The sequence below is a fragment of the Toxorhynchites rutilus genome, chromosome 1, assembly GCF_029784135.1.
Source record: "Toxorhynchites rutilus septentrionalis strain SRP chromosome 1, ASM2978413v1, whole genome shotgun sequence".
In the NCBI taxonomy this organism is placed as follows: Eukaryota; Metazoa; Arthropoda; class Insecta; order Diptera; family Culicidae; genus Toxorhynchites; species Toxorhynchites rutilus.
In genome coordinates, this window is record NC_073744.1 from 92,592,448 (window position 1) to 92,617,895 (window position 25,448).

Consider the following 25,448-nt stretch of genomic DNA (forward strand, 5'->3'; position numbering starts at 1 on the left):
ATCACTAGCCGGCGCAATCATCAGCTCGTGTAGAGTTGTCATGAGCGGTACAACCTTTGGCTCTTGTTGAATCATCAGTGGACTGCACAACCTTCGGCCCGTGTATCTGTAAAGAGTGTGTGTATGTATTGCCGCGACTAAGTAAAAGTTTATAGATCGGATAGGAGGGACACAACGAAGGAAACATCATTGAACGTTGACATCGGCGTTTCTGAGGAACAGGTAGAGATGGAGCAGAAGATCAGGCTACCTAAGATATCCCGGACGGGGATATCCGGTTGCTTCATGTTATTCGGTTGCCTGATGTCAGGAAAAATAATCAATGATGATTAGAAGTGATACAAATTTATTTTCATTTCGTTGAAAATCATAACTACACTATATGACATAATCTGTTTCCTTCCGTTAGCGACTATTCATAGTCTGGAACCATCGGTGGACAAGTGCAAACTAAGTGCTTATCTCCATACAAGTCGTCGATTCGTCCGACAGTTGGCCATATTTTCACCTCAGGTTTCACGAATGGCTGTGAAATAAAATATAAATATTAGTTTTGTGCTATTACTACAGAACAACAAAACAGCCCATATTACCGCAGGAAACGCGCCAAGCTCTCTTGGATAGGGTCGGTTCCATTCGGAGGAAATGACTTGCTTTTGGGTATGAGGAGCCATTTTCAGCGGATTTAAACGGATATCTAAAATATCCTCTTCGATATCTTGAATCTCTTTGCGTATCGAGATCATTGCTTCACAGAAGCGATCTAGCTCTTCCTTGTCTTCCGATTCCGTTGGCTCTACCATTAAAGTTCCAGCTACTGGCCACGACATTGTCGGTGCGTGAAAACCATAATCCATCAAACGTTTAGCAATGTCAACAGCCTCAATGTTGGCCGTTTTCTTGAAGTCGCGCACATCAATAATGAACTCATGTGCAACTAAACCAGTGTTAGGATCCGCATAGAGAGTTTTATAGTGGTTCTCTAATCGTTTGGACATATAGTTGGCATTCAAGATTGCAACTTGTGTTGCTCGGCGCAATCCACGGCCACCCATTAACTGAAAATATAGCGAATGTATATATTGATGATGTTTATTTCGTATGACACATTTACCTTGATATATGCCCATGAGATAGGTAGTATTGATGAGCTGCCGTAAGGCCCTGCACTGACGACACCAAAGCTTTTATTCTCACATCCAGCCAAGGGATCTATAATTGGATGTGTTGGGAGAAATGGGACAAGATGTTTTTTCACACCGATAGGTCCCATCCCAGGTCCACCACCTCCATGTGGAATGCAAAAGGTTTTGTGTAAATTTAAATGAGAAACATCACTCCCAATATCCCCTGGGCGACAAAGTCCGACCTGCGCATTCATATTCGCTCCATCTAGATAAACCTGACCTCCATGAGCATGAATCAGTTCGCAAACATCCACAACATTGTCTTCGAAAATTCCATTAGTAGAAGGATAAGTAAGCATGAAACAAGAAAGATTGTTGGAATGTTGTTCGACTTTTTCCTTCAAATGAACAGTGTCTATCGTTCCGCTGAGGTTATTAACTCTAATGGCTTCCACTCTCATACCAGCCATTTGAGCTGACGCTGGATTCGTACCGTGAGCGCTAACAGGTATCAAACAAATATTTCTGTTTTCCTCACCTCGAGAAACATGGTAGCTTCGAATAGCCCTTAAGCCTGCGTATTCACCTTGCGCTCCACTATTTGGTTGGAATGATATCTTGTCGTAACCAGTGATTTCACACAGATCCTTTTCCAATTCGTCAAACATTTGTTTGTAACCTTTGGCCTGTTCGACTGGAGCGAACGGGTGTATCTCTGTGAATTCCCGAAAAGAGCATGGAATCATCTCGGTAGTCGAATTGAGCTTCATAGTACACGAGCCTAATGGTATCATTGAATGTACTAAAGATATATCTTTGTTTTCTAATTGCTTCATATAACGAACCATCCGTGATTCGCTGTGGTGTTTGTTGAAAATCGGATGGGTTAAGAATGGAGACGTTCGTTTAAACTGAGTTTTATGAAGCGAGCTACCAGCAACAGCAGGGTCAGCAATGGCTACATCAATATCAGGACAATTGAATATCCATAGAAGGTCTGCAATATCCGATGTTTTTACTGTTTCATCCATAGATATGCCTATTGATCCATCGTCGAAATAACGCAGATTAATTTTTTTCGCTTCTGCTCTAGCTTTTACCTCTGTTGTACTCATTTCATGAGGGATGACATGTAATGTATCGAAAAATGCTTTGTTCAGCTGTACATGACCAGCTTTTTTCAAACCTGCATTGAGAGTGAGAGCACATTTATGAATCCTATTGGAGATTCCTTTGAGTCCTTCAGATCCATGGTATATCGCATACATAGCAGCCATGTTAGCCAGCAAAGCTTGGGCGGTGCAAATATTGCTCGTAGCTTTATCTCTGCGGATATGTTGTTCTCTTGTCTGGAGGGCTAAGCGATATGCATCTTGTCCGTCCATATCTCTTGTGACTCCTATCATCCTACCTGGAACTAATCGCGTCAGTTTTTGTCTACATGCAAAGAAAGCAGCATGTGGTCCACCATAGCCAAGAGGAACACCAAATCTCTGAGCGGAGCCTATAGCAATGTCTGCTCCAAACTCGGCTGGGGGTCTCAACAATGTCAAAGCCATTATATCAGTTGCAACGGCAACTAATGTGCCGTTTTTCTTACAATCAGCGGATACCTGTTCAAAATCTTGAACATCTCCAAATGTGTCAGGATATTGTAGTAAAATACCAGATATTTCATGATCTGCGAAGTCTATTTCTTTGACTGACCCAACGAGAACAACAATTCCAAACGCTTCAAGTCGGGTCCTAACAACCGCAATTGTTTGTGGATGCAGTTTTCGCGAGATGAATACTTTTTTACGCTTATTATAACGATGACAAAGACTCATGGCTTCAGCTGCAGCGGTTCCTTCGTCCAGTAATGATGCGTTAGCAATTTCAAGTCCAGTCAGCTCAGTTACTAGCGTTTGGAAGTTCAATAAGGATTCCAGTCGGCCTTGGCTAATTTCCGGCTGATACGGTGTATACTGCGTAGTCCAACCAGGGTTTTCAAATATGTTGCGCAAAATGGGATGAGGCACCAGGCAATTATAGTAACCCATGCCGATGTATGATCTCCACACTTCGTTTTTGTTAGATATTCCACGGATTCTGTCGATTAACTCATGCTCATCTGGAAAGACAGTAACAGATAAATGTTTTTTTATTCGATGACAATTGTGGAATATGTAATCTAATATAATCTTTTTTTAGTATTAATACAAAAAACATGAGGTGAAGAACCCTGTTAATGATGTTGCTTATAATAATGGAAGAGTAACACACATAGTTTTTTGGAAAGTTATACGTGAAAATCAAGTGAGTATGCACAAGGGTTGTTTTAAGAGGTGAGAAACGCTTCACCAGCCTTGTCTGGGAAGGGTTAACCCAGACGTTGAGTGGGGCTCTCACCCACTAAAGCTAAGCCTTCTATTCGTAGCCACATTCCCTCCGGGACCACATCTAGGCGACTACATCGGGGGATGGCTGTTCTCCTGAATAACGTTTTTATACCCTTTTGACGTAGAACTACGTCTTTCATTAAGGGTGTCAAATCAGAAAACAGGTCACGTTTTTATGAAATAAAGTTAACGTTAATAACTATTTAACTGTCGTGTATCCGGTTCCATGCTGCTCGCTCTCAGCTCGCTAGAGCACTGAGAGCAAAAGGCAGACAATCGGATATCCCCGTCCGGGATATCTTAGGTAGCCGTGAACCTGATCTTCTGCTTCATCTATACCTGTTCCTCAGAAACGCCGGTGTCAACGTTTAATGATGTTTCCTTCGTTGTGTCCCTGTTTCATATTCCTCCTATCCGATCTATAAACTTTTACTTAGTCGCGGCAATACATACACACACTCTTTACAGATACACGGGCCAAAGGTTGTGCAGTCCACTGATCATTCAACAAGAGCCAAAGGTTGTACCGCTCATGACAACTCTACACGAGCTGATGTTTGCGCCGGCTAGTGACCATTATATCCTGGATTCCTCGAGTCGAGAAGACGCACCACGCTAGATATGGGGTACAGACTAGGGGGCGTTGCTGATTAATGGTCAGCTGCATCCCAAAAGGAAGTATCCCGTATCGGGCACAGGTACAGAACATTGGAGACAGCAACATCACAATTACGAAAACACTTGTAATACTAACCTCAAGCCAACCGCGAGTAATCGGTTACATATTACTAACATAGTTATAAGGCAAACATTGTCGAAATATTGAACTCCCGGCCCCGTCAGGTTGACGCCATATGAGCCTTAATAAAAATATATATTTTGGATAAAAAAAAGACGGGTGGGTAATGTCGGGAACATAACCGGAGTGACGTAGGACTATACAAAGGGGACAGCTTTTGCTAAATATATTTTTTAAATATATTCTTTTATTTTCTTCTCCTACGTGAATACCCACCTATCTACCTGAAAAATGGATTAGTTTACTGTTTACTCTTTATGAACATGTTGGGGGTTCTGAAAAGAACTTTTGTGTTGTGTTTTTGCTTTTTTTTTACAAACTTTCTCAATTTTTTCTTTTTTTTTTTATCTGTATTATAGTGATTTTTAACTCATTTGGCTGGTTCGTCACTTTTTAATTCCATTTTTGGAAGAATGTCGGGAGTGAGAATTGAACTCGTGATCTTTAGCGTGAGAGGCATGGATGTTACCACTACGCCAGATCGACTCCACATCAATTTTTTCTTACTATCTCATAGTTGATTCTTGATTTTTTTCTGAAGGCTTTGTACTTATTAAATGTTCAACGCCGGGCATCTTTCGGCGTATGCACATATCGTACAATCAAAATGATGGCTGTGATAGGGAATGCATAGGTGGTCATCAGCTTATTCACTATCATATATTTCACTATTGAGCACATTACCGTACCTTAAACTGTGGTTTCGAAGTCGAATGAATTGTAAGATTTGTATCTCCGCAAACAAAGTAAATAGAAATGAAAAAGAACTGAGGTTTTGGAGACGAACTCTACGATCTGTCGAGAATTAAACTAGCTATAAGCGTTCTGAAAAACCAACAGTAAATTAACACAGGATTAAAGTCCTTTAAAATAAGGACAGAGCAGCAGGAAATACATAGCTCATCATGTTGCTCCTTAGTTATGTTTCTATACAATGCAGATGTAACGTCAGTCAATTTTCAACATCAGTTATCAACCAAAGAAAGCAGTTCTTGGTAACGACAAAATTCGTTAATGCCATCCTGCATACAATGTGTTGTAATTTGAAGCCACTTTTAATTCGGAAACCATGCATGGGTTTGTGAAAACTGAATGATCAATTTAAAAGACCCCAAACCAATAAGTTCAAGAACAACCATAAACAAAATAAATCAGTTTATATTATATGTCATATTATGTCACTATAGAATGCATTGGTATTGTGAAAAACTTTTAATAACTCTTCTTTGAAAGGTTTAATGGCCCTGAAAAGCGCCGTGTTTTACGGTGGCTGGTTTTGCTACCAAAACAGTCTGTATAAACAAACTTTTTCCTTCTTCTACCTGCTGCCGTTTTGCGATTGCGTTTGCCACTCGCTGAAACTAGTTGTTGCCATCGAACCGAATGTGTTCTGTTCTGTAGGCGGGTTTTCTTATTGTCGTGAGCAGCTTTGCAAGCCAACTCGAGCACTCCGGTGGCCGAAATTCTATAACCGCTATTAGGTATACTAGTGCTCCGGCACCAATCCGTTGATGCGATGTGATGTGAAACGATGCCATACAACCACCACCAACACTGATTTACGGTTTGAAAGAGAATGAGATATTTTTCAGCGGATTCGCGCATTTTGTACTTTAGCGGTACACGGTCACAGGATAGAGACAAATCGGCAGACTCAGCCAAAGGGGCGAGTTCAACGAGACGAACGAAAGAGCGTTAAAAGGCAGCGATGGCATAAAAATACATTCATTACGATTTGTTCGCTCGTTGGATTCACATGCAGGCTAAAAAGGGTCCTTTTCAGGATCACAAAATTATCTTTAATTTGAAGAGTTTATTGTTTTGTTATCACTCGATATCCCCATCTTGTTCGACTAAACCTTCCTGTTTAACGATTGCGTTTACCACTCGCCACAGCTTTCACAGTTGGAAAATTTCTTCCCTTCCAGCTCGTGACATGTTGTACAGTAAATTATATTTAATGCGACGCGCCGAAGTGCCACTCAGTGTCGCATTGGAGGCGATTTTAACCTGTAATTGAACATTTGCGATGACAGTGGTACAGTGTCGACTTTCAATGTGGGGTCATAATTTGGATCTCTATGTTTACAAAAATGTCCAACTAAATAAGTCGCATTACATGTCCGTCCAATTTGCTAAATGTCGAACTAATTGTAAATTACTGTACTTTCAATCTGTTATTTAAGATTTGGTGAAAATTGAATAATCAGGAAAGTCCCCAACTATCAATAAGCTCAGAACAACTGCCAAATTCACATACTCATCAGATCCTGGCAAACAAATTATGAAAACATCAATTTGTGTTTTATTATTATTTTGGATAATGTTTTAGAAAGCATTGAACTGTATTTCCTAAACCCTTTTTTGGAAGGTTTAATGGCCCTGAAAAGCGCCTTGTTTTATGGAATTATTCCAATTTAGAAAACTTAGTACTCGTGGTTTTGAAAAAAAAAACATTCCGAACGCCCTCGATGCCGCCTTGTTCTGGATTTGCCACCAAAGCAGTTTGTATAAAGAACAAACTTTTTTCTTCTGCTACCTGATGCCGTTTTGCGATTGCATTTGCCACTCGCCACTCGCTGCAACTGCCTGTTGTCTTGATGTCCACCGAACCGAATGTGTTCTGTTACGAATGCGGGTTTTCTTATCGTCGCGAGCAGCTTTGCCAGCTAACTCGATCACTTCGGCGGCCGAAACTATATAACGCCATCTAGGTGGACTGGTGCACTGGTACTAACGCGCTCGGCCTAGCTACCCTTGCGGGGAACTCCAGATCAACACGGTTCGAGCGGGATTTTGCTTTTCCCTTCACTTTTCCTCCTTTGCCATGTCCAGACATGGCTGATTGGGTTGGTTTGTTGATGTGTTGTGATGCGAACTGATGTGGTGTACGGTTTGAATGAGAATGATCGTTACGGCAGCGGAGCGGGGATTTTTAAGCTGACTGGCTGGCTCGAGAATTACGCATGTGTGAGACAGCGACCAATGTTTCGTTCATTTTTTTCTTTTTCCTTTCCAATCGTGCTTCATTCTATTTCGCTGCTGCTCTGGTTGCCCGTTTTGGTCGGTACGATTTGAGGAGCACAAAATGGACCAATCAAAAATGGGCACATAGTGCATTTGGACAATGCTTGATATTTCACAATTATTCAATTATTTATCTCAAGAAAAATGAAATGTTATTTGTTATGATAGACGCGTAGATATATTTCCTATCAATTGATGCAAAAACCTTTGCGATCTATTGAGAAATGCTCGAGTTATAAGCGTTCCAAATCTTGCATTTTTTCCTACTTGTTCAGTGCCTAGATTTCCATTTCACCCCCTATATCTTCCGGTTAGACGTAGTCCTACGTCAAAGAAAACTATTTTTGCCGCGAACGGATTTTGGCGATTTACATACTAAACGAATCGGGAATTCCGTAAGATTTGTTTAATATGCCATACATTAGAATCCCCTTGTTAGTAAATGGTTAAAATTCATGGAAACTTGAGGTGTTTCTATTTTCCCATACATTTGTTCTGTCCATTTGACTGCTTTCCCGAACAGAGCTATCAATAACGAGCAACTTATCGACGACCAACGGACGACCATGTGTGAGCGCAAGATGATCCGTTTTTTTTTTCACTCAACACATTGTCGCTCTAGAGTGGATACTGGAGGATACGCACAGGTAAAAGAACAGAAGTGGCTTTCAATTAACATAGTGCTGTGGTTCGCTGAAAAAAGGTGAATCATGGTGAAACATGCCTGTTTCCTATGAGATTACACTCTTCAGTTTGCTCTTGAGTGTACTCTTCATTGTACTCCTCAGTGTGGTAGAATGCGAATCAGTGCGCTTCGGTGCTGGACACAGGTTTTCGCACACTCGAACTCCCAAGAGTAAAGAGAGTGTAAGAGAGTGTGAATCACTCGCATCAAAATTACGCCCAACTAGCAAATAATGGTTTTCATATATTCGCCAGTGAAAGGAAAAAGCGTATGGTTTCTCTTTGATGAGGGATGACTGTATCCTCAGTTTAGGCATGAAACTCGCGCGCCGGTGTATCATTTCAGTGAAAATGCCATCACTGCTGGTTACCATGTGTTTGTAGCACTCGCCGTCTTCCGCCAGAGTGATGCAGATAGGAATCATCCTGGTGATTACATACAAAGCTTCTGTCGAAATAATCCTATAAGCGCTTACGACCTCAGTATCGACGAAGATACGCTTGCCAAGAAACGCTTTTTGCTGCTGCTTGGACTAAAGCTATTTGGTATGATCCTTTGTCACCACGTTCATGGCCTTTGCCGCCTTCCCGCATGCATAGTCGACGTTGAAGTTTAGCCGGTCGTCGATCGTAACTCCGAGGTATTTCACTGCCCGCCTCCAACCGAGACTGCTGTACTGCTTTGCGATTGCTTACTAACAGTTCCTTGGTTTTGTGATGTACCATCTGGAGCTTTACACTGTCCATCCAGCTACCGATTGTGTCTTCTGTCTCAGTCGCCAACATTTCCACTTCCTGTAGGGTTTCGCCGATTACCGTTGTTACGACGTCGTCCGCGAAGGCCATGATTTGTACCCCTTGGGTAGCCTCAGCGCTAGTACACCGTCGTACATCGTGTTCCAAAGTGTTGGACCTAGGATAGAAGATTGTGGAACTCCCGACGAGATGCCTTACAGTATCTGTATCCTCTCTGTGTTGTATAACCATCTCCAAGAGTGTTGAATAACCCTCTCCAAGAGCTTTCCTAAAGTATCCAGCAAACAAATTGGCCTTTACAATGCAGGATCTCCAGATGGATTTCCTGGTTGCCGAAGCACCACCAACTTTTGGATTTTCTATTTCATAGGGAAGAGACCGTTATCTAGGCATTTCTGCAGTACCATCCTGAACATGTCGGGGGAAGCAAAGATCGCCGATTTCAAGGCCACGTTGGAGATTCCGTCGGGGTCGGATGTTTTTTCACCTTTAAACATTTTGCCATCGCGATGAGTTCTTCGTTGGTGACTTGTGCGTTCTCGGTTTCGTCCTGACCGTACAGTGTGGGTGGGTCGTGCTGCGGAAAGAGTCAATTAAAGATGACCTCGAGTTTTTCATGGGTGTCGTTGCACCACGGAGTTTCGCCATCACGATTCGATATGCTCCACCCCAAGGATTTCCGCCGACGTCTCGACATAGCAGTTTGGCTTGCTCCTACGTAACTCGTACTGCAAGACGGCTCTGGTCGCTCGGAACAACTCGCGATGTTCTCTCTTTCTACATCGGTTTGAGCCCGCTGGACTCTTCTTCTGGCTCGTAGACAGTTAGTGAGGAGGATGCTGAGTGTCTCGTTCCACGTTCTGGACGTCGTTTATTCGTCGGGTTCAGTCTTCTCGGCATCGCTGTGTCCCATGCTCTCACCAATATTCCTGACAGCTCATCGACGCTCAGACTAGGAGTTCTGCTGTCTATGCGTAGTGCTTCGACGAAAAGCTCCTTGTCAAAAACCTTTGTTCTCCATTTCTGCTCACAGGTTCTTGTTCACCGTACCACCGCAGGATTCCGTTGGCCGATACTATACAGAATTTACTGGTGGTCACTATGTGTGTATCCCTCCGACACTTTCCACTTTGTGTTTACCACAAGCGATGGGCTGCAGAAAGTTACATAGATGATTGATTCGCGGCCATCCTTTAGAAATGTGCTGCTGGTGCCTACGTTCAGAAGTGTAACGTTGTAACATCCTTTCGTCATTGGCTTAAGCGATGACTCTGCCATAACGGAAATAAACCAAAACCACTGACAACAAAATCATCCAAATGTCAGAGTCATTATAAGCTCCGCACAAACTCATCTGAGAGACCCCGCGTACTCAACAATGGACTGGTTTGAGTAAATGAGAGGCCCCATCCAGGAATAGGGTGACTACCGTCGCACAAAGGGATAGGATAATTGTGCTCGGTCTGTCGGCATTGTTTTTTTTGTCCGTTGTATGTGGTCTTCCTTTCTGTTAGTGACCGTCTCCGGAAGTTGAAGTGAGCGTCGTTTGGATTGAAATATGTAGATAAGTGTAGTTTTCAGTAATGTTATGTGTTGTTTGTTTATTAGGTATCGATAAATGTTCACGTTTTGTATATTTGTGAATGTCGTTGACGTCGTAATTGGAAAATTAAATTAAATGGGGACGCCACGGTGATAAACACTAGCTGGTCAGTTCCGACGAAAGGGCCTTTTCTTTTTTATACTCAGTCGATGACGCCAGGAGATCGGAAGACACGGCAGAAAGAAGCCCTGCGCAGCGGACAATCAACATCGCCCCAGCAAGCAACTAAAGACCAGCTGGTTAGGGAACCGAGTTTCCTTCCTACTCACGCAGAAAAACAAAGAATCAGACCACAAGTACCTATGCCCTTTTCACGACACATTTCCTCCACAATATTCCCAGCATGAAGGACAGGCAGCCCCTCGCGTCTTGCGGTGAATCTGGGACACACGAACAAGACGTGCTCCGGTGATTCCTCCACGTCCCCGCACTCCGGGCAGAGAGGCGTCCTTGCGTGCCCGAACCGATGAAGATATTGCCTGAAGCAGCCATGGCCAGACAGGAACTGCGTCAGGTGAAAATTCACCTCTCCGTGTGTTCTGTTCAGCCAGGTCGATAGTACCGGTATGAGCCCATATGTCCACCTGCCTTTCTCTGCTGTGTCCCATTCCTGTTGCCACTGCTCTCGCCGTTTTTTGGAAGTCGCTGGTTCCCTTACGTCTGTAACACTCGCTTTTATCCGCCAGGGTGATGCCAATCGGGATCATGCCGGCGATAACGCATACTGCTTCCAACGAAATCGTACGCGCTCACAACTCGCATCGCCATGAGCCGAAACGTCCGGTCCAGTTTTCTGCGATTCCGATGGGTTTCGAGAGCCGCAGACCAGGCTGGCGCTCCGTACCGCAGTATTGATAAGGATACAGTAGCTAGAAGACGCCTTTTGCTACTGCAGGGTTCAGTGTTATTCGGCAATATATATTCGGCAATATCCTATCACTGTTAGTGCGACGTCGTCCGCGAAGCCCACGATCTCCACGCCTCTGGGAAGCTTCAATGTCAGCACTCCGTTGTACATAACGTTCCAGAGCGTTGGGCCCAGGATAGAGCCTTGGGGTGCGTCATCTTCATCGGTACCTGCCCTCTGCTCGTCTCGTAGACTAGAACGCGGTCCTGGAAATAGCTGCCTAAGATTCTGCACAGGTATCCAGGAACCTTCATACGGTGCAGATACCCGTTGGATAATGCCTCGGGAATAATTCCTCCACAATGAACTTCAGCGTCTCGGGACACGATTCGACGGGCGTCACTGGATCTCTGATCCTCGCCATCACGACTCGATAAGCATCGCCCCATGGGATGACGTCTGCGTCTCGGCATAGCTCCTTGAAACAGTTCGATTTGCTCTGTCTAATTTCCCGTTTCAATGCGGCTCTAGCTGCTCGGAACACCGTTCGACGCTCCTCTCTGTCGGCACTATTACTTGCACGCTCGACCCTTCTTCTGGCTCGAAGACAACTAGCGCGAAGACTGCGGAGTGTTTCGTTCCACCAATAAGCTGGGCGTCGTTTGTTCTTAGGGACTAATTTCCTCGGCATGGTAGAGTCACACGCTCTCATCAGAAAATCTGTCAGGTTTTCCGCGTTCCAGTCTAATGCTCTATTATCTAGACGAAGTGCTTCAACGAAAAGGTCCTTGTGGAAAGCATTCGTCTTCCACTTCCGTTCACTGCTTGTTGTCCTCCGTACTATCACGTGGTTTCGTTGACCGATTCTATACCGGATCGCCTGGTGTTCACTATGTGTATACGATTCGCATACTTTCCACTCCGTTTTCGTGACCAACGACGGACTGCAGAAGGTGACGTCGATGATAGATTCGGGGCCATCTTTACGGAAGGTGCTGGTGGTTCCTACATTGAGTAGCGTTACTTCCAGCTTTGCAAGAGCTTCCAGTAGACTGTACCCTCTTACATTGGTACATCTACTTCCCCACTCCACCGCCGAATCACCTCCAATGACGATCGGTTTCCTACCGATTAATTCCGCGGTCATTGCGTCTAGTATCTGGTCGAACTGCTCCATCTCGGGGATCCATAGCAACTGCACATGAAGATTCCATTAATTTTGGCGATAACGAAACCTTCATATGAGCCTCCAACTACTTCCTGGATAGGATATCTGTCCATCACCTGTGTTGCGGCCATCTCTAATCTGTCCGTCACCCAATTCCCGTTATCGCGAGGTACTCGATACGGTTCAGCTACGATTGCAACATCGCATCTTGATTCTGTAGTTGACTGCCACAACAGTTGCTGAGCTGTGTTGCAATGGTTGAGGTTTATCTAGATTATCTCCATCGCTGCGAATCTGCCAGAGCCTTCTTGTATGAGGGGCACTTGAAGTCTCCTGTCGCATGGTCGCTACCGTCCTCTGATTTGCAGAGCAGGTATCTCGGTTGTTGTTAGTGCTCCCGTGGCCGAGTGGTTAGCGTCATAACTAACATGCCGGGTGTTCGGGTTCGATTCCCGTTCTGGTCGGGGTCAAAGAAATTTCCTCCGACTTGCACTGTGATCACGCGTATTCTAGAGCTTGCCACTCAGAATGCATTCAAGGCGTGTTATTTGGCATAGAAATCTCAACTAAGTACTAATAAAAAATGATGCAAGTAATACTACGTTGAGACGGCGAAGTTCCTCTAGGAACGTTAGAGCCATTGAAAAAGAAGAAGAAGAAGATCTCGGTTGTTTCGTGCAGTCTCTCGCAACATGCCGTTTCTCGCCGCATTTCCTGCAAAGGTCAGACCTATCGGGGCCTGTGCAGTTTCTTGCCTGTTGTCCAAAGCCCATGCACATGAAGGATCTCTCCATCCGCTTGGTCACCTGAGGCTCAATCTTCAGCGGGTACACCGCGGATCATCATCAGAATATCGTCCAGCCAGTAATTCGCGACTCAACTCCTCGTCTGTAGTGATTTCATCCAGATACCTGCAGTCGACCACTGATTCCTGAGATAGGGCTCTCACGTTTCCTTCCCGAGCGACTGCTCGACAAGTTCTCTGAAAGCTGAGCTCTTGACCGTCGGATCCTTCTTAAGCTCGAAGAGCATCTCTACTTTCTGGGTGCGCCTGGTTTTCACCATATTCGCTCCCAGTTCCTTCAATTCTGGATCGTCTCGCACATTCCGTAGGAGTGATGCATAAGTCACACCTCCCTTCACCTCAACGATCAGGGCATCACCTTAATTTCGCTCGCTTTAGGGCCTAGGGGTTTTCTTCACCTGCACCACTTTCTTCTCTTCTCTCTTCTTCCGTTTTTCCGTCTGGTTTCGGACAGTGGGCCACCCGCTGCCTTCGCCTTCCTTCGACCGGGTTATTATTTTTTGCTATCTTCAGGTCTCCTTCGTTTCCAGGAGTATCACTCTTTCTTTTATCCGATCGAAGGTTCCGAGATTCCTTCGGCGTCTTCTGTACCTCAACGGTACGGTTGTCGTTAGCTTCGACTAGTGCCTTTTCCGCAACTTCGGCTCGCGTGGTCAACTCGTTCTGCTCGCAGTCAGCAGCCATAACGGCCGATTTGATGCTCGTCGCTAAGTGCTTAATCTTCGTATGGACGTTGTTTTTGTCTTTGATGAACTCATAGAGTTCGTTTACTCTTCTTTTTACCTCCATCGGGCTTGACCTACCAAGCTGCAATCCTCCAGAGGAAGTGATGTTGATGGATTTCTGAGCAAACATTGGGGCAACCTCTCCTTGTAGTTCTTGCTGCTGTCCTAGGGGAGTGTTATTTACAGAGCTGGTCGTTCGCGCTGGTGATCTCTGGAGCTTACCGCTTTTTGCGAACACGTTCGTCTCTCCAACTCCAATTGGTGTGTCGTCATTCTCGTCGTTTCGTCTGTTGAATTTATCGTTCGTATTCATGGTCTGGTGGGTCCCAACTTCGGGCCGCTATCTCCGCTCGTTGTACATAGTCGCTTTTAGTGATCGCATGGTTATCTATGCAAACTGTGAAGCCATGCACGGGTTGACACGGTCCTTCATGCTAGGCTTTACCGCGCCCTTACTCGCGTTGTCACCCGATTATTTGCCTCCTACGACAGGGACAGGGACCAAGACCCGAAGTGCTGTTCTAGGCCGGTAGCTCCACGGCTCCACATTGTACATTATCAACATTGTACAAGGTGTTGGAGTCTAACAGACACATGCACTCAGTGGCGTCGAATCGGGAATGTGGGGGGTGCGGACCGCATTAGGAGGGAGGGGTGTCAAACGGCTGTGACATAATAGTAATTTGATTTTTTATGTTTTGAATTTGTGTGAAAATGTCACTTCAAAAACAGTGATTTTGGTGGCACTCTGTGTGAAGAAATGACAAAAACCTTCGAAGAACATGAATTGGAGGGATTTCTCGATGAGGGCGTCAAACGTAAGAAGAGTTTGCTTTAGCATTAAGAGTCACTCGCTAAGCCAATTCAAAGTGATTACATACGCTGACAATGATTCAAAAGCAAGCAAACTTCGATTCCCCCTGAATTGGAACCAAGGAACGTTAGGTTGTTCCTTTTTCCATCGGAAGCTAAAGTCAATAGTGCAAGTATTTTCGCGAGTTAGCCATCCGTGATCTTAGACTTGGTAGTGCACTCAGCTTCCGACAGCATTACAACGAACAGAGGCTTATGCCAATAGACAGTTAGAATTCATTTTCAAAATAATAAGTGAATTCCGCCATCCAAGCTGTCACCGATCTTTATACTGTTCACTAATTCGGTTCACACTGGAGCATAGCGCAGTTGCTTGGTGCCCGTTCCAAGCAAACCGGATTTCGAGAGTTGAGTCTATCCAGCGGAAAATCGTAAGATATGCTGTCCCGAGTCTTCCGTCACCATTTACTCTAAATTTTGTAGCGTCCTGTGAAAAAATGGAGACTAGCTCTAGGAAGCTCGAGTATGAGTTCCTTAGAGACGGGGGTGAGAGAAGGGTAAAAAAATATTAAAAAAAGTGTCGGACAATACATCAAGATCACTGCTCAAGCAAAAAAAAGAAAGTGACAAAACTTTGTGAAAAAATAATCCAATCCAGTGCTTTAATCCATTTATAATAATTTATGTGCATTGTTTGGAGAAATTTATAACATCTGTAGTTGAAACATTAGTCATCCATTAAAAATGCGTTTAAAGCATACTTAACAACTTAAATTACGTGACAAAATTTAGGACCAGTTTCTCGTTTCGGTTGTTTCGAGTGTGGTTTCGACCGATATTCGAAGAAAATTGAATTTTTCTCGATGGTATTTTGTGTTTTTCGGATCCTGGTAAGTATTTCTCACTAGCTGACCCAGAAAACTTCTTTCCACCAATTTTTTCGTCATCAATACCTTCAAACATTCACGTTTTCATACTAAGCGAACGTTCATGGGTCCAATCGCAGAACTGTTCATTGGTTGATTTTCTAATCGAAATTATTTTCAGACACTATTCTCGTTCCATCACTTTTCCATCACTTGCAAATAGCATGTTTCTCCGTTACATGTTTGATACAGAAAATGTGATAGAATATAAACAGCCCTAAATCGGACAATTCCTTTCCCGAGTTCTGCTCTTATCAACACACTCCGCAATCCATTTTCATTTATATAGATAGAAGAAGATACAGGAGTGCGTTTTATCACTGTTGCGAAGCAACAGATGAAACAGATTTCCGAAATTTTAATATTTATTCACGGATAATTAAAATTTTCTTGCAGGTTTACAATAATAGGTTAGGTTACATTGAATAATTAGTTTGTATCAGGACTCACGTTTGTGGGTTTCTCGTTACTTCGTACCCAAACTGGATAATATAATTACAGCGATCCCTTAATATTTCCTAAATACAAATATTATATAAGTATGGCCTTCAATCGTGATATCTACGTGAACTACCTTTCAGCGTATTTATATATATATATATATATATATATATATATATATATATATATATATATATATATATATATATATATATATATATATATAGTACAAAGTTAGATTAGATTATCAAGTGAGTAGAGATAACGTTTCTTCAGGATAGTTCAACTTGCATTGTCCTTTTCCGATCAAAAGAAGAAGAAGTTGAGCTGTTTTAGGAAACGTCAAAAAAGGCTTTTCAAGAACCTGAACAAGGTGGATTTCAAAGCTCTCGCAGTTCAAACGTCAGCGCGTTGCTTCTCATCAGGGATGTAAGCAACAGCCCCCCCGGTGGCCGGATCCTTATCCGGTTCACTCTTCTCTGTGCTGACGTCCAACACAGCTAATCTAACCGCTGGTCGTTCGTACCCTCCGGAATTGGTTTGTACCGTAGTGGACCTTACCTGACCGTCATTGGAAGGTTTCGTGCCGATCACGTGACCTCTTGGCCAGCAATTCCTTGGAAAGTTCGAATCAACGATGATTACTTCATCGCCTACCTGAATTGGGCGTGCTGGTTTGAACCACTTTGACCGTCGCGTAATTTCGGGGAGATACTCAGCTAACCATCTCTTCCAGAAGATATTGGCTAACACTTGTAATGATTTCCACGCTGCTCGAAGGGCCGATCCACTGTCGTCGTAGGTTACCAATGGTTATAATCCGTTTGATGAACCTACTAGGATGTCATTGGGCGTTAAGGCAGGGGAACTTTCATTGTCGACGGCAACGTACGTCAGCGGACGAGAGTTTATGATATTTTCGATCTCGACCAGGGTGTTTCGGAGAACTTCATCTGTTGGGTGATGCGATGTTGGAAGGATTTGAATCAGGAGCTTCTTTACGGACTGAATCAATCTTTCCCAACTCCCTCCCATATGGGGGGAAACTGGGGGATTAAACGACCATTTCGTTTCTTCGGTTGTGAATTCGGACATTAGGCGATTTTCGTCCACCTGTTCCAATGCTTTCTTTAGCTCTTTGCTCGTCCCGACCAGATTTGTCCCACGGTCACTAATTATTTCGATTGGGACTCCGCGTCGAGACATGATGTTCCGCAAAATCATAATGCAAGAAGCCGTCGTCAGAGTATGTGCTAACTCAATGTGCACTGCACGGGTTGTGAGGCAAGTGGCTAAAACACCCCAACGCTTTTCCACACGGCGTCCGACAGTGACTTGCATGGGTCCGAAATAGTCAAGGCCCATGTATGAAAATGGCCTGATGAACGCTGCTAAACGAGCTCTCGGTAAGTCGGCCATCGCTGGTAGATCCGGCTTGGCGAGAAGTATCTGGCATTCCTGACAGTTTCGTCGCACTTTTCCGTAGACTACGCGTAGACGAGGGACGTAAAACTTGCTTCTAATTTCATTGAGCACGGTTTGATGGCATTGGTGGTGGAAATCCTCATGTACCTGTTTAACCACCAGATGAGTAACCAGATGCTGCCGTGGTAGAATGATGGGATGTTTCTGGGTTTCATCAATGAGGTTGCACGCGCTCAGGCGACCTCGAAGCCGTAATACACCTTCATCGTCGACAAATGGTTCTAGCTTGAACAGTGGACTTTTCTTAGGGAGAACTTTTTTAGCATTATCTGGTTTAGAGTATGTGAGTAGCCTCCGTTCTTCCGGATAGATGTCTTCCTGCGCTTCCCGATAGAGATAGTTTGCTGCTTCACGTAGATCATCACGTGTTAGCGGATCGCTCTCCGAACTACGTACTGCTACTGTGCCTTTGGAAGATCGTAGCGCACGAGCAGTAGCCTGTAAAAGCGTTTTCCATTGAGTGTAATCATTCAGCGTCACAATGCATTGTTTTTTTTCTGTGTGATGAAGCAGCTTCGGACGAAGTTCTTCATTTGTGGGTCCCAACGATGGAAATTCTGGCCATCGGTCTTCAGATTGCCACAGAAAATCTGGTGCTTTAAACCACCGGCTGTCGAAGTCCAAATTTGGCACTCGCTTCCACTTCGTGGCTTCATCTGCCACATTCAAACGAGTGGGAACCCACCGCCATTCGGAAAATTCAGTTGACTCTAGCAGCTCACTAACGCGTAAGGCCACAAACGGACTGTATCGTCGATGGTCGGACTTGAGCCAGCATAGGACATCGCGAGCATCCGCCCAAAAATAGCGTTTGTTGATATTATACGTGTGACCTTGTTGGATATTGCTCGCCAATCGGGAACCAACAACAGCTGCCTGGAGCTCGAGACGCGGAATGGAGGTAGATTTAAGAGGAGCGACTCGACTTTTTGCTTCAATTAGAGCACATTCCACTTGACCGCGTTCCTCGAACCGGAAGTAGCACACTGCAGCGTAGCTTTCTTCACTGGCATCTACGAAAGTGTGGAGTTGGATGTTGGTGCAAAGACCAATTGAGAGAGACAGCCCATAGCAGCGTGGGATCTGCAACGAGTCCAGGTTCGGGAGGAAGCGCAGCCAAGTTTGCCATTTTTCCCATTCTCGATCCGCTATACACTCGTCCCAGGACACGCCTGATCTCCACACGTCCTGAAGGTAATGAACATTAGGTAATGTGCAATCATTCCCAGGGGATCATAAATTGACATCATGGTCCGCAGCAATTCACGCTTCGTTGGACGCTTTCCTTCCAGAAGAATTTTCTCATTGCGTTGTGTAAACATTTTGTATGTGAAAGTATCTGAGCTCGTTGACCACCACATACCCAAGACCTTTTCGTTGGCCATCTCAGAGGCGATATCCATGGATTTCTCCGAAACTTGCTCTTCGCCCATGGCTTTGAGTACTTTGCGGGAGTTAGAAACCCAGTTTCGCATTTCGAAACCCGCATGAGAGTGAATTTGTTTCACTTGTTGGGCCAGTTCGATTGCGTCATCTTCCGTCTCTACGCTGGTAAGCATGTCATCCACGTAGTGGGCTTTCTGGATAACATCAACTGCTGCTGGGAACTGCGATCGAAACCTCTCGGCATTCTCGTTCCTAACGAACTGAGCACAGCTTGGAGAACATGTGGCTCCGAACGACATCACGGCTAGAACGTAAACATCAGGCTCATCTTGCGCATCCTCGGTGCGCCAGAGAAAGCGTAGACAATGTTGATCGTCTTCAATCATCTGCACCTGGTGGAACATCTCTCGGATGTCCCCAGCAATGGCCACCAGGAGCTCGCGAAACTTATACAATACTGATGGGAGCTCGGTCAACTGATCGGGACCTTTAAGAAGAAACGCATTCAGCGATACACCGTTTACCTCTGCTGCCGCGTCCCAAACTATCCGCAACTTGCCGGGCTTGTTCGGGTTGAACACCGGAAAGACCGGTAAATACCAAATCCGATCGCGTGGCTGCTCCAGTTCTTCAAGGGTCAACTTTCGAGCGTATCCCTTTTCCACATAGTCGTTCATCTTATGACGGAGCGCCTTAGCTAGCTCTGGCTCCCGTGCCATCCTCCGCTCTAAGCAAAGAAGTCGTTTCATCGCCATGCTCTTACTGTTCGGCATCCTCACGTCGTCATACTTCCATAGCATGCCCGTCCGGTAGCGGTCTTCTTCTAGCGTGGTTAACGAACGCATCATGTATAAAGCACGCTCGTCGTCACGGCTGATTATTGGTTTTTCGGACTTGATGATCCCCAAACTATCCAAAGAAAAGAACTCCTTTACAGATTTGTGCAAGTCTTCATCAGTTTTAGAGGAGCCAAAATTTGTGTGGTAGCTGTAATGTACTGAAACCGGATAACGACCACTAGAACACGTTCCGAATACCATCCAGCCCAAGCGTGTCTTCGCTGCGATGGGTTCCGTTTCTTCTCCCTCTTTGCTTTCGAGTACGTGACCAACACGCCAGTTGTTGATCCCAATGAGAATTCTTGGTCGTACGTTTTGGTAAGAATCAACGGGGAGCCCCTTTAGGTAGCGATACTTTTCCGATAATTCGTTGAAAGCGAGAGTTTGCGATGGAAGCTTCAACTGCTTAACGGTGTGCACATCTAATAGAGCAAACTTTGCTTCCTTGTTTCGAATGCTGGATATCATGATCGAAACCCGACGGGATGAATCTTCATAACGACATGTGTCACCCGTCCACTGAAGGTAGATTGGATGAGGACTTCCTTCGAGGTTTAACTCGTTTGCCAAGTCATCCTCCAGCAGAGTCAGGGAAGACCCATCATCCAAAAAGGCATGTGTGTGCACCTTGGTTCCTTGGCCGTATAAGACAACGGGCACATATCGAAACAGCACAGATTTACAACTGCTACGGTGAGTATGGCAATTGTGCCCACGAGATGACCCAGCTTCCGGAATATTCTGTTCCTCGGTCGACTTGGGAGAGGTTAGTGGATTTGGTGGCTTCGGAGTAGATGCAACGGATGAATATTCGGGACCTGATGTATTGGTTGGGGGTTTAGTCAAGGGATTATGCAGCAGGCGATGGTGCTTGAACGAGCATCCATTAACTCCACAAGCTGATGAGGATCTGCAAGCACCACGATGATTTTTTAAACAGCGTCGACAGAGTTTACGGTCTCTCAACATCGACCAACGTCCAGCGTGGTCCAATCCGAGGAACTTATTGCACTTTTCCACTTTGTTACACGACCCCTCACACACACAGCAAGCGTTGGGACAGGAATCAACAGCGGACTTCCTTTCCGGTGGTGGAGATTGTTCACGGTGTGCGTTTAAGTACCTTTCGTCTTTCTTGCCACGATGTTGCTTGTGATCAGCTGAAGAAGTGGATGGAATACTCACGGAGCTTGCAGCTTCCGCCACGGAATACAACCAGTCACTGAATGAACTCAGGGTAACACGAGTATTGGCAACCTGGCGATGCATGGCCCAATTGAGTTTTATCATCGCTGGTAAACGATCGACTAGCTCCTGCAACAGCGACACGTTGTACAGATAATCGTCGAGTTCGCAAGCTTGTACGGTTGCCACTATGTTCCGGACCGCCACGGCAAAGTCGATCAATGATCCTAGTTTGTCCACCTTCGGGGCTGGCAGCGCTTGGATCTTCCGAATGAGAGAATGAATCACAATCTCCGGACGTCCGAAAAGCATTTTGAGGGTGGCGATGACACTGTTCACGTTCCCAGGGTACAGCAGCTGACTTCGTACAGAATCCTTCGCTTTCCCACGCAGGCACTTCTGTAGCCTGACCGCATTCTCTTCGGGGGTGTACCCGCACATCCTAGTGGTACTTTCGAATGTGGCAAAAAATAGCGGCCACTCTTCGGGGTCCCCATCGAAATAGGGTAGTTCCCTGGAAACAGCTTGCCTCGCTGCTATTTGGCTCCTGTTTAACAGCGTTTGATAAAAACCGCTCTGCTCTAAATTAATGGCCTGCTGGCTAGGCCGCGGATGGAATTCCTGCGCGTCAGGACGGAGCGGTGTGTGCGGAGACGAATGGTAATGAGGACGCACAGGTGAGTTTATTTCACCTTCAGGAAAACAACTTGCGTTGGTTTCCATCAGGATCTGGCGCCGTCTCGCCATATACTTCATTTCGAGAGCGTGCTCCTCCTCAAGAAACTTCAGCTTCATTTTCTGCGCCAGGGTGAGATTATCACTACCGGATGATTCTCTTATCGCGTTCGACGTCTGTTCCTGGGAAGTTCCCTCATGTGCATCGGGGGCCACCGCACTGTTTGCGGGTGGATCTTGTGGCTCGTAACTCTGTTGTGCTGCTTGGGTAGCGGTGACATTTGTTGTGGATATCAATACGGTTCGTGCTGATGTGGTCGGTTGTGGCGATTTTGACCTGGATTTGGCTGCTCTGGCTAGTACGCACTTCTTACAGCTCCAGTCTATTTCCTCCACGTCTTGTGACACACCCACGCATTCGTAGTGGTACCAAGTAACACACTCGTCACATGCGACCATGCGACTGTTGTCCATTGACTGACAGGCAGCGCAACTTGACTGCGGTGGCGGATCTTTTTTTCCTTCTCTCGGGTCCTTCGGCATCTTCACGGATAGATCCAGTCCAGGAAACGAAAATTTTAAATTGTTGCGGAGCAACAGATGAAACAGATTTCCGAAATTTTAATATTTATTCACGGATAATTAAAATTTTCCTGCAGGTTTACAATAATAGGTTAGGTTACATTGAATAATTAGTTTGTATCAGGACTCACGTTTGTGGGTTTCTCGTGACTTCGTACCCAAACTGGATAATATAATTACCGCGATCCCTTAATATTTCCTAAATACAAATATTATATAAGTATGGCCTTCAATCGTGATATCTACGTGAACTACCTTTCAGCGTATTTATATATATACTAGCTAACCCGGCAAACTTCGTCCCGCCCATTTACTTGATTAATTCTCGAGTAATGCAGAAATTTGTGTTTTATTTGTATGGCAGCCACCCCTAAGAGAGGGGGGAGGGGTATCTAACCACCATAGAAACATTCATTGCACCCTAAAGTTTCCATATTCCTAATTTGGTTTAATTTGCTTGATTAATTCTCGGTTAATGCAAAAATTTGTGTTTCATTTGTACGGCAGCCCCCTCTAAGAGAGGGGGAAGGAGTATCTTAACACCATAGAAACATTTATTGCATCCTAAAACCTCCACATGCCAAATTTGGTTTCATTTGCTTGATTAATTCTCGAGTAATGCAGAAATTTGTGTTTCATTTGTATGGCAGCCCCCCCCTTTGAGTGGGGGAAGGACTGTCTAACCATCATAGAAACATTTATTGCACCCTAAAACTTTCACATGCCAACTTTGGTTTCGTTTGATTGATTAATTTCCGAGTAATGCAAAAAATTGTGTTTCATTTGTATGGCAGCCCCCTCTAAGAGAGGGGGAAGGAGTATCTTATCACCATAGAAACATTTATTGCATCCTAAAACCTCCACATGCCAAATTTGGTTTCATTTGCTTGATTAATTCTCGAGTAATGCAGAAATTTGTGTTTCATTTGTATGGCAGCCCCCCCTTTGAGTGGGGGAAGGACTGTCTAACCATCATAGAAACATTTATTGCACCCTAAAACTTTCACATGCCAACTTTGGTTTCGTTTGCTTGGTTAATTTCCGAGTAATGCAGAAATTTGTGTTTCATTTGTATGGCAGCCCCCCCTTAGAGAGGGGGGAGGGGTCTCAAAATATCACGAAAACCTTCCCCGGCCCCAAAAACCCCTACATACCAATTTTCATGTCGATCGGTTCAGTAGTTTCCGAGTCTATAAGAATCAGACAGACAGACAGACATCACTCCATTTTTATATATATAGATAGTACAAAGTTAGATTAGATTACACAGAGTTTATCAAGTGAGTAGAGATAACGTTTCTTCAGGATAGTTCAACTTGCATTGTCCTTTTCCGATCAAAAGAAGAAGAAGTTGAGCTGTTTTAGGAAACGTCAAAAAAGGCTTTTCAAGAACCTGAACAAGGTGGATTTCAAAGCTCTCGCAGTTCAAACGTCAGCGCGTTGCTTCTCATCAGGGATGTACGCAACAATCACATTACAATCAATTTGCACTTTCGAACAAAGATCAATTTCATTAGCGCAAACATCAAATGGAGGAGAAGGTCATCAATTCACCATAGAAACGATTCGTGCCCCCTGCAACCTTCATATACCAAATTAGGTTCTTGATTCGCTTGATTAGTTTTCGAGTTATGCAGAAATTTGTGTTTCATTTGTATGGCTGGTGGAGCAGGGGCTATGCGGTAAAAACCTTCGGAAGGTCCCGATGCTGACGCCGAAGCATCTGAAGACTGAAGACGCGGCTGAAGTTCTCGAAAGATCACTTGGATACTATCGATCCGGAGAAGGAAAAGCAGCGGCGAAATATACTGTGGTCATCGGCATGGACAGAAAAACTTGGGTCCATCGCCCAATAGGCTGCGCTTACATGCCACAGTATACCACGAAGACATTCAAGTATGGAGGGCGAACATTATGGTGTGGGATGCTTCTCCTGGCACGGGGCTGGCTCCTGGGTGGATAATATCATGGATCGGTACCTTTACGTCCAAATCCTAAGGGATGCTATAGCAGTCCTTGCGGGATAACGATTCGAAGCACGTCGCCAAGACCGTCAAAAAGTGGTTCCAGGATAAGTCGACGTCATGGGTCTTAATTTTTGTCGCATCATTTTAGTTGTCAAGTATGCTTAAAACGCATTTTTAATGAATTGCTATTGTTTTAACTACAGATGATATAAATTTCTTTGAACAATGCAAATAAATTATTATAAGCACAGGATTAGATTATTTTTTCACTTTCCTTTTTTGCTTAATGTTTTGTCCGGCACTGTATCTCCTCGGACACTTTTTACCGCGACTCACTCGTGGACGATCAATTTTCCATTGTTTTGGTGATATGCATTAACAAAACGCAGATCCGATTAATTATTTATATCAAGAAAAAATAATCGAAAATTATCTCAATTACAGTATTTTATGAATCGCAGAATTTTTTTATTCTGCATGTTTAGGATAATATTTGTGGTGCTATTTCGTCTGGACAAAGTACTTACTCAGCGGGTCTTCGATATTTAAAATTCTTCTGAACTTAATATTGGATGGCACAACTTTTTCTGAGAGCTCGTCCAATGACTGCAATTATATAAAAAAAGAAGATTATAGACCTCACACCTTCAAAACAAAGAAGAAACACTCGTGTTATTAATCCACTTTCGGAGTTGATTGATAATTTGCAAATCCTATATTCATTTTTCCATCGGTATGCCGTTGTACTAATCGCTTGTTATCTTTACCTTAAACCCAATTGAATTTAGCATAGTAACGACATCTGTTTTTCGGGGACCGATGTGACGAGAAGCAAAATCTGGTTTGTTAGGAAAAACATCTTCCACAGTGGCATAAAAATTATATGACTGTTTGTTGACCAGAACATCACTGGTGAATAGTGGACGAAGTTCATTGTACTTGCTACAAACAGAAGAGTTGGTGTTTCGAGATAATTTTCTCACTAGAATGCGTTGCATGTTTTCTTCACTTTATAGGCTTCGCCAAAGCACAGTTATCGAATGTTATCAACACTTCAATCTTGGGATAGTCTAAAATAAAAAAAAACGAACACGTTGTCTAAGGTCGATTACAATTGATTCCAACTAAACGTATAAATTGCGAGAGGACTTACGCAGGATTAAACCGAAAACACGATCGTCTCCTCAATTTAAATAATATTTCATCTTATCACTATCACGAAGTTGC

At 44.3% G+C, this 25,448-nt stretch overlaps 1 protein-coding gene across 1 annotated transcript; it reads right to left on the bottom strand.

Annotated features, from left to right (window-relative positions):
* Positions 1-329: 329 nt before the first annotated feature.
* Positions 330-25,390, bottom strand: LOC129763372 (glycine dehydrogenase (decarboxylating), mitochondrial). The gene is made up of 5 exons (XM_055762373.1): positions 24,989-25,390; positions 24,749-24,827; positions 1,115-3,240; positions 594-1,058; positions 330-526 (listed from the first exon to the last, which is right to left on the bottom strand). The coding sequence occupies exons 1-5, from the start codon at positions 25,217-25,219 to the stop codon at positions 413-415; spliced, it is 3,015 nt and encodes a 1,004-aa protein (XP_055618348.1). The 5' UTR covers positions 25,220-25,390; the 3' UTR covers positions 330-412.
* Positions 25,391-25,448: the final 58 nt, after the last annotated feature.

What these genes read in the sequence shown, in the direction of transcription:
- LOC129763372 (XM_055762373.1), bottom strand. Translation starts at nt 25,219, where the DNA reads ATGCAACGCATTCTAGTGAGAAAATTATCTCGAAACACCAACTCTTCT. An exon ending in TAAATTCAATTGGGTTTAAG is followed by an intron (nt 24,828 to 24,988) that starts GTAAAGATAACA and finishes ATATAATTGCAG; the next exon opens with TCATTGGACGAGCTCTCAGA. An exon ending in AGCTTGGCGCGTTTCCTGCG is followed by an intron (nt 527 to 593) that starts GTAATATGGGCT and finishes TTTATTTCACAG; the next exon opens with CCATTCGTGAAACCTGAGGT.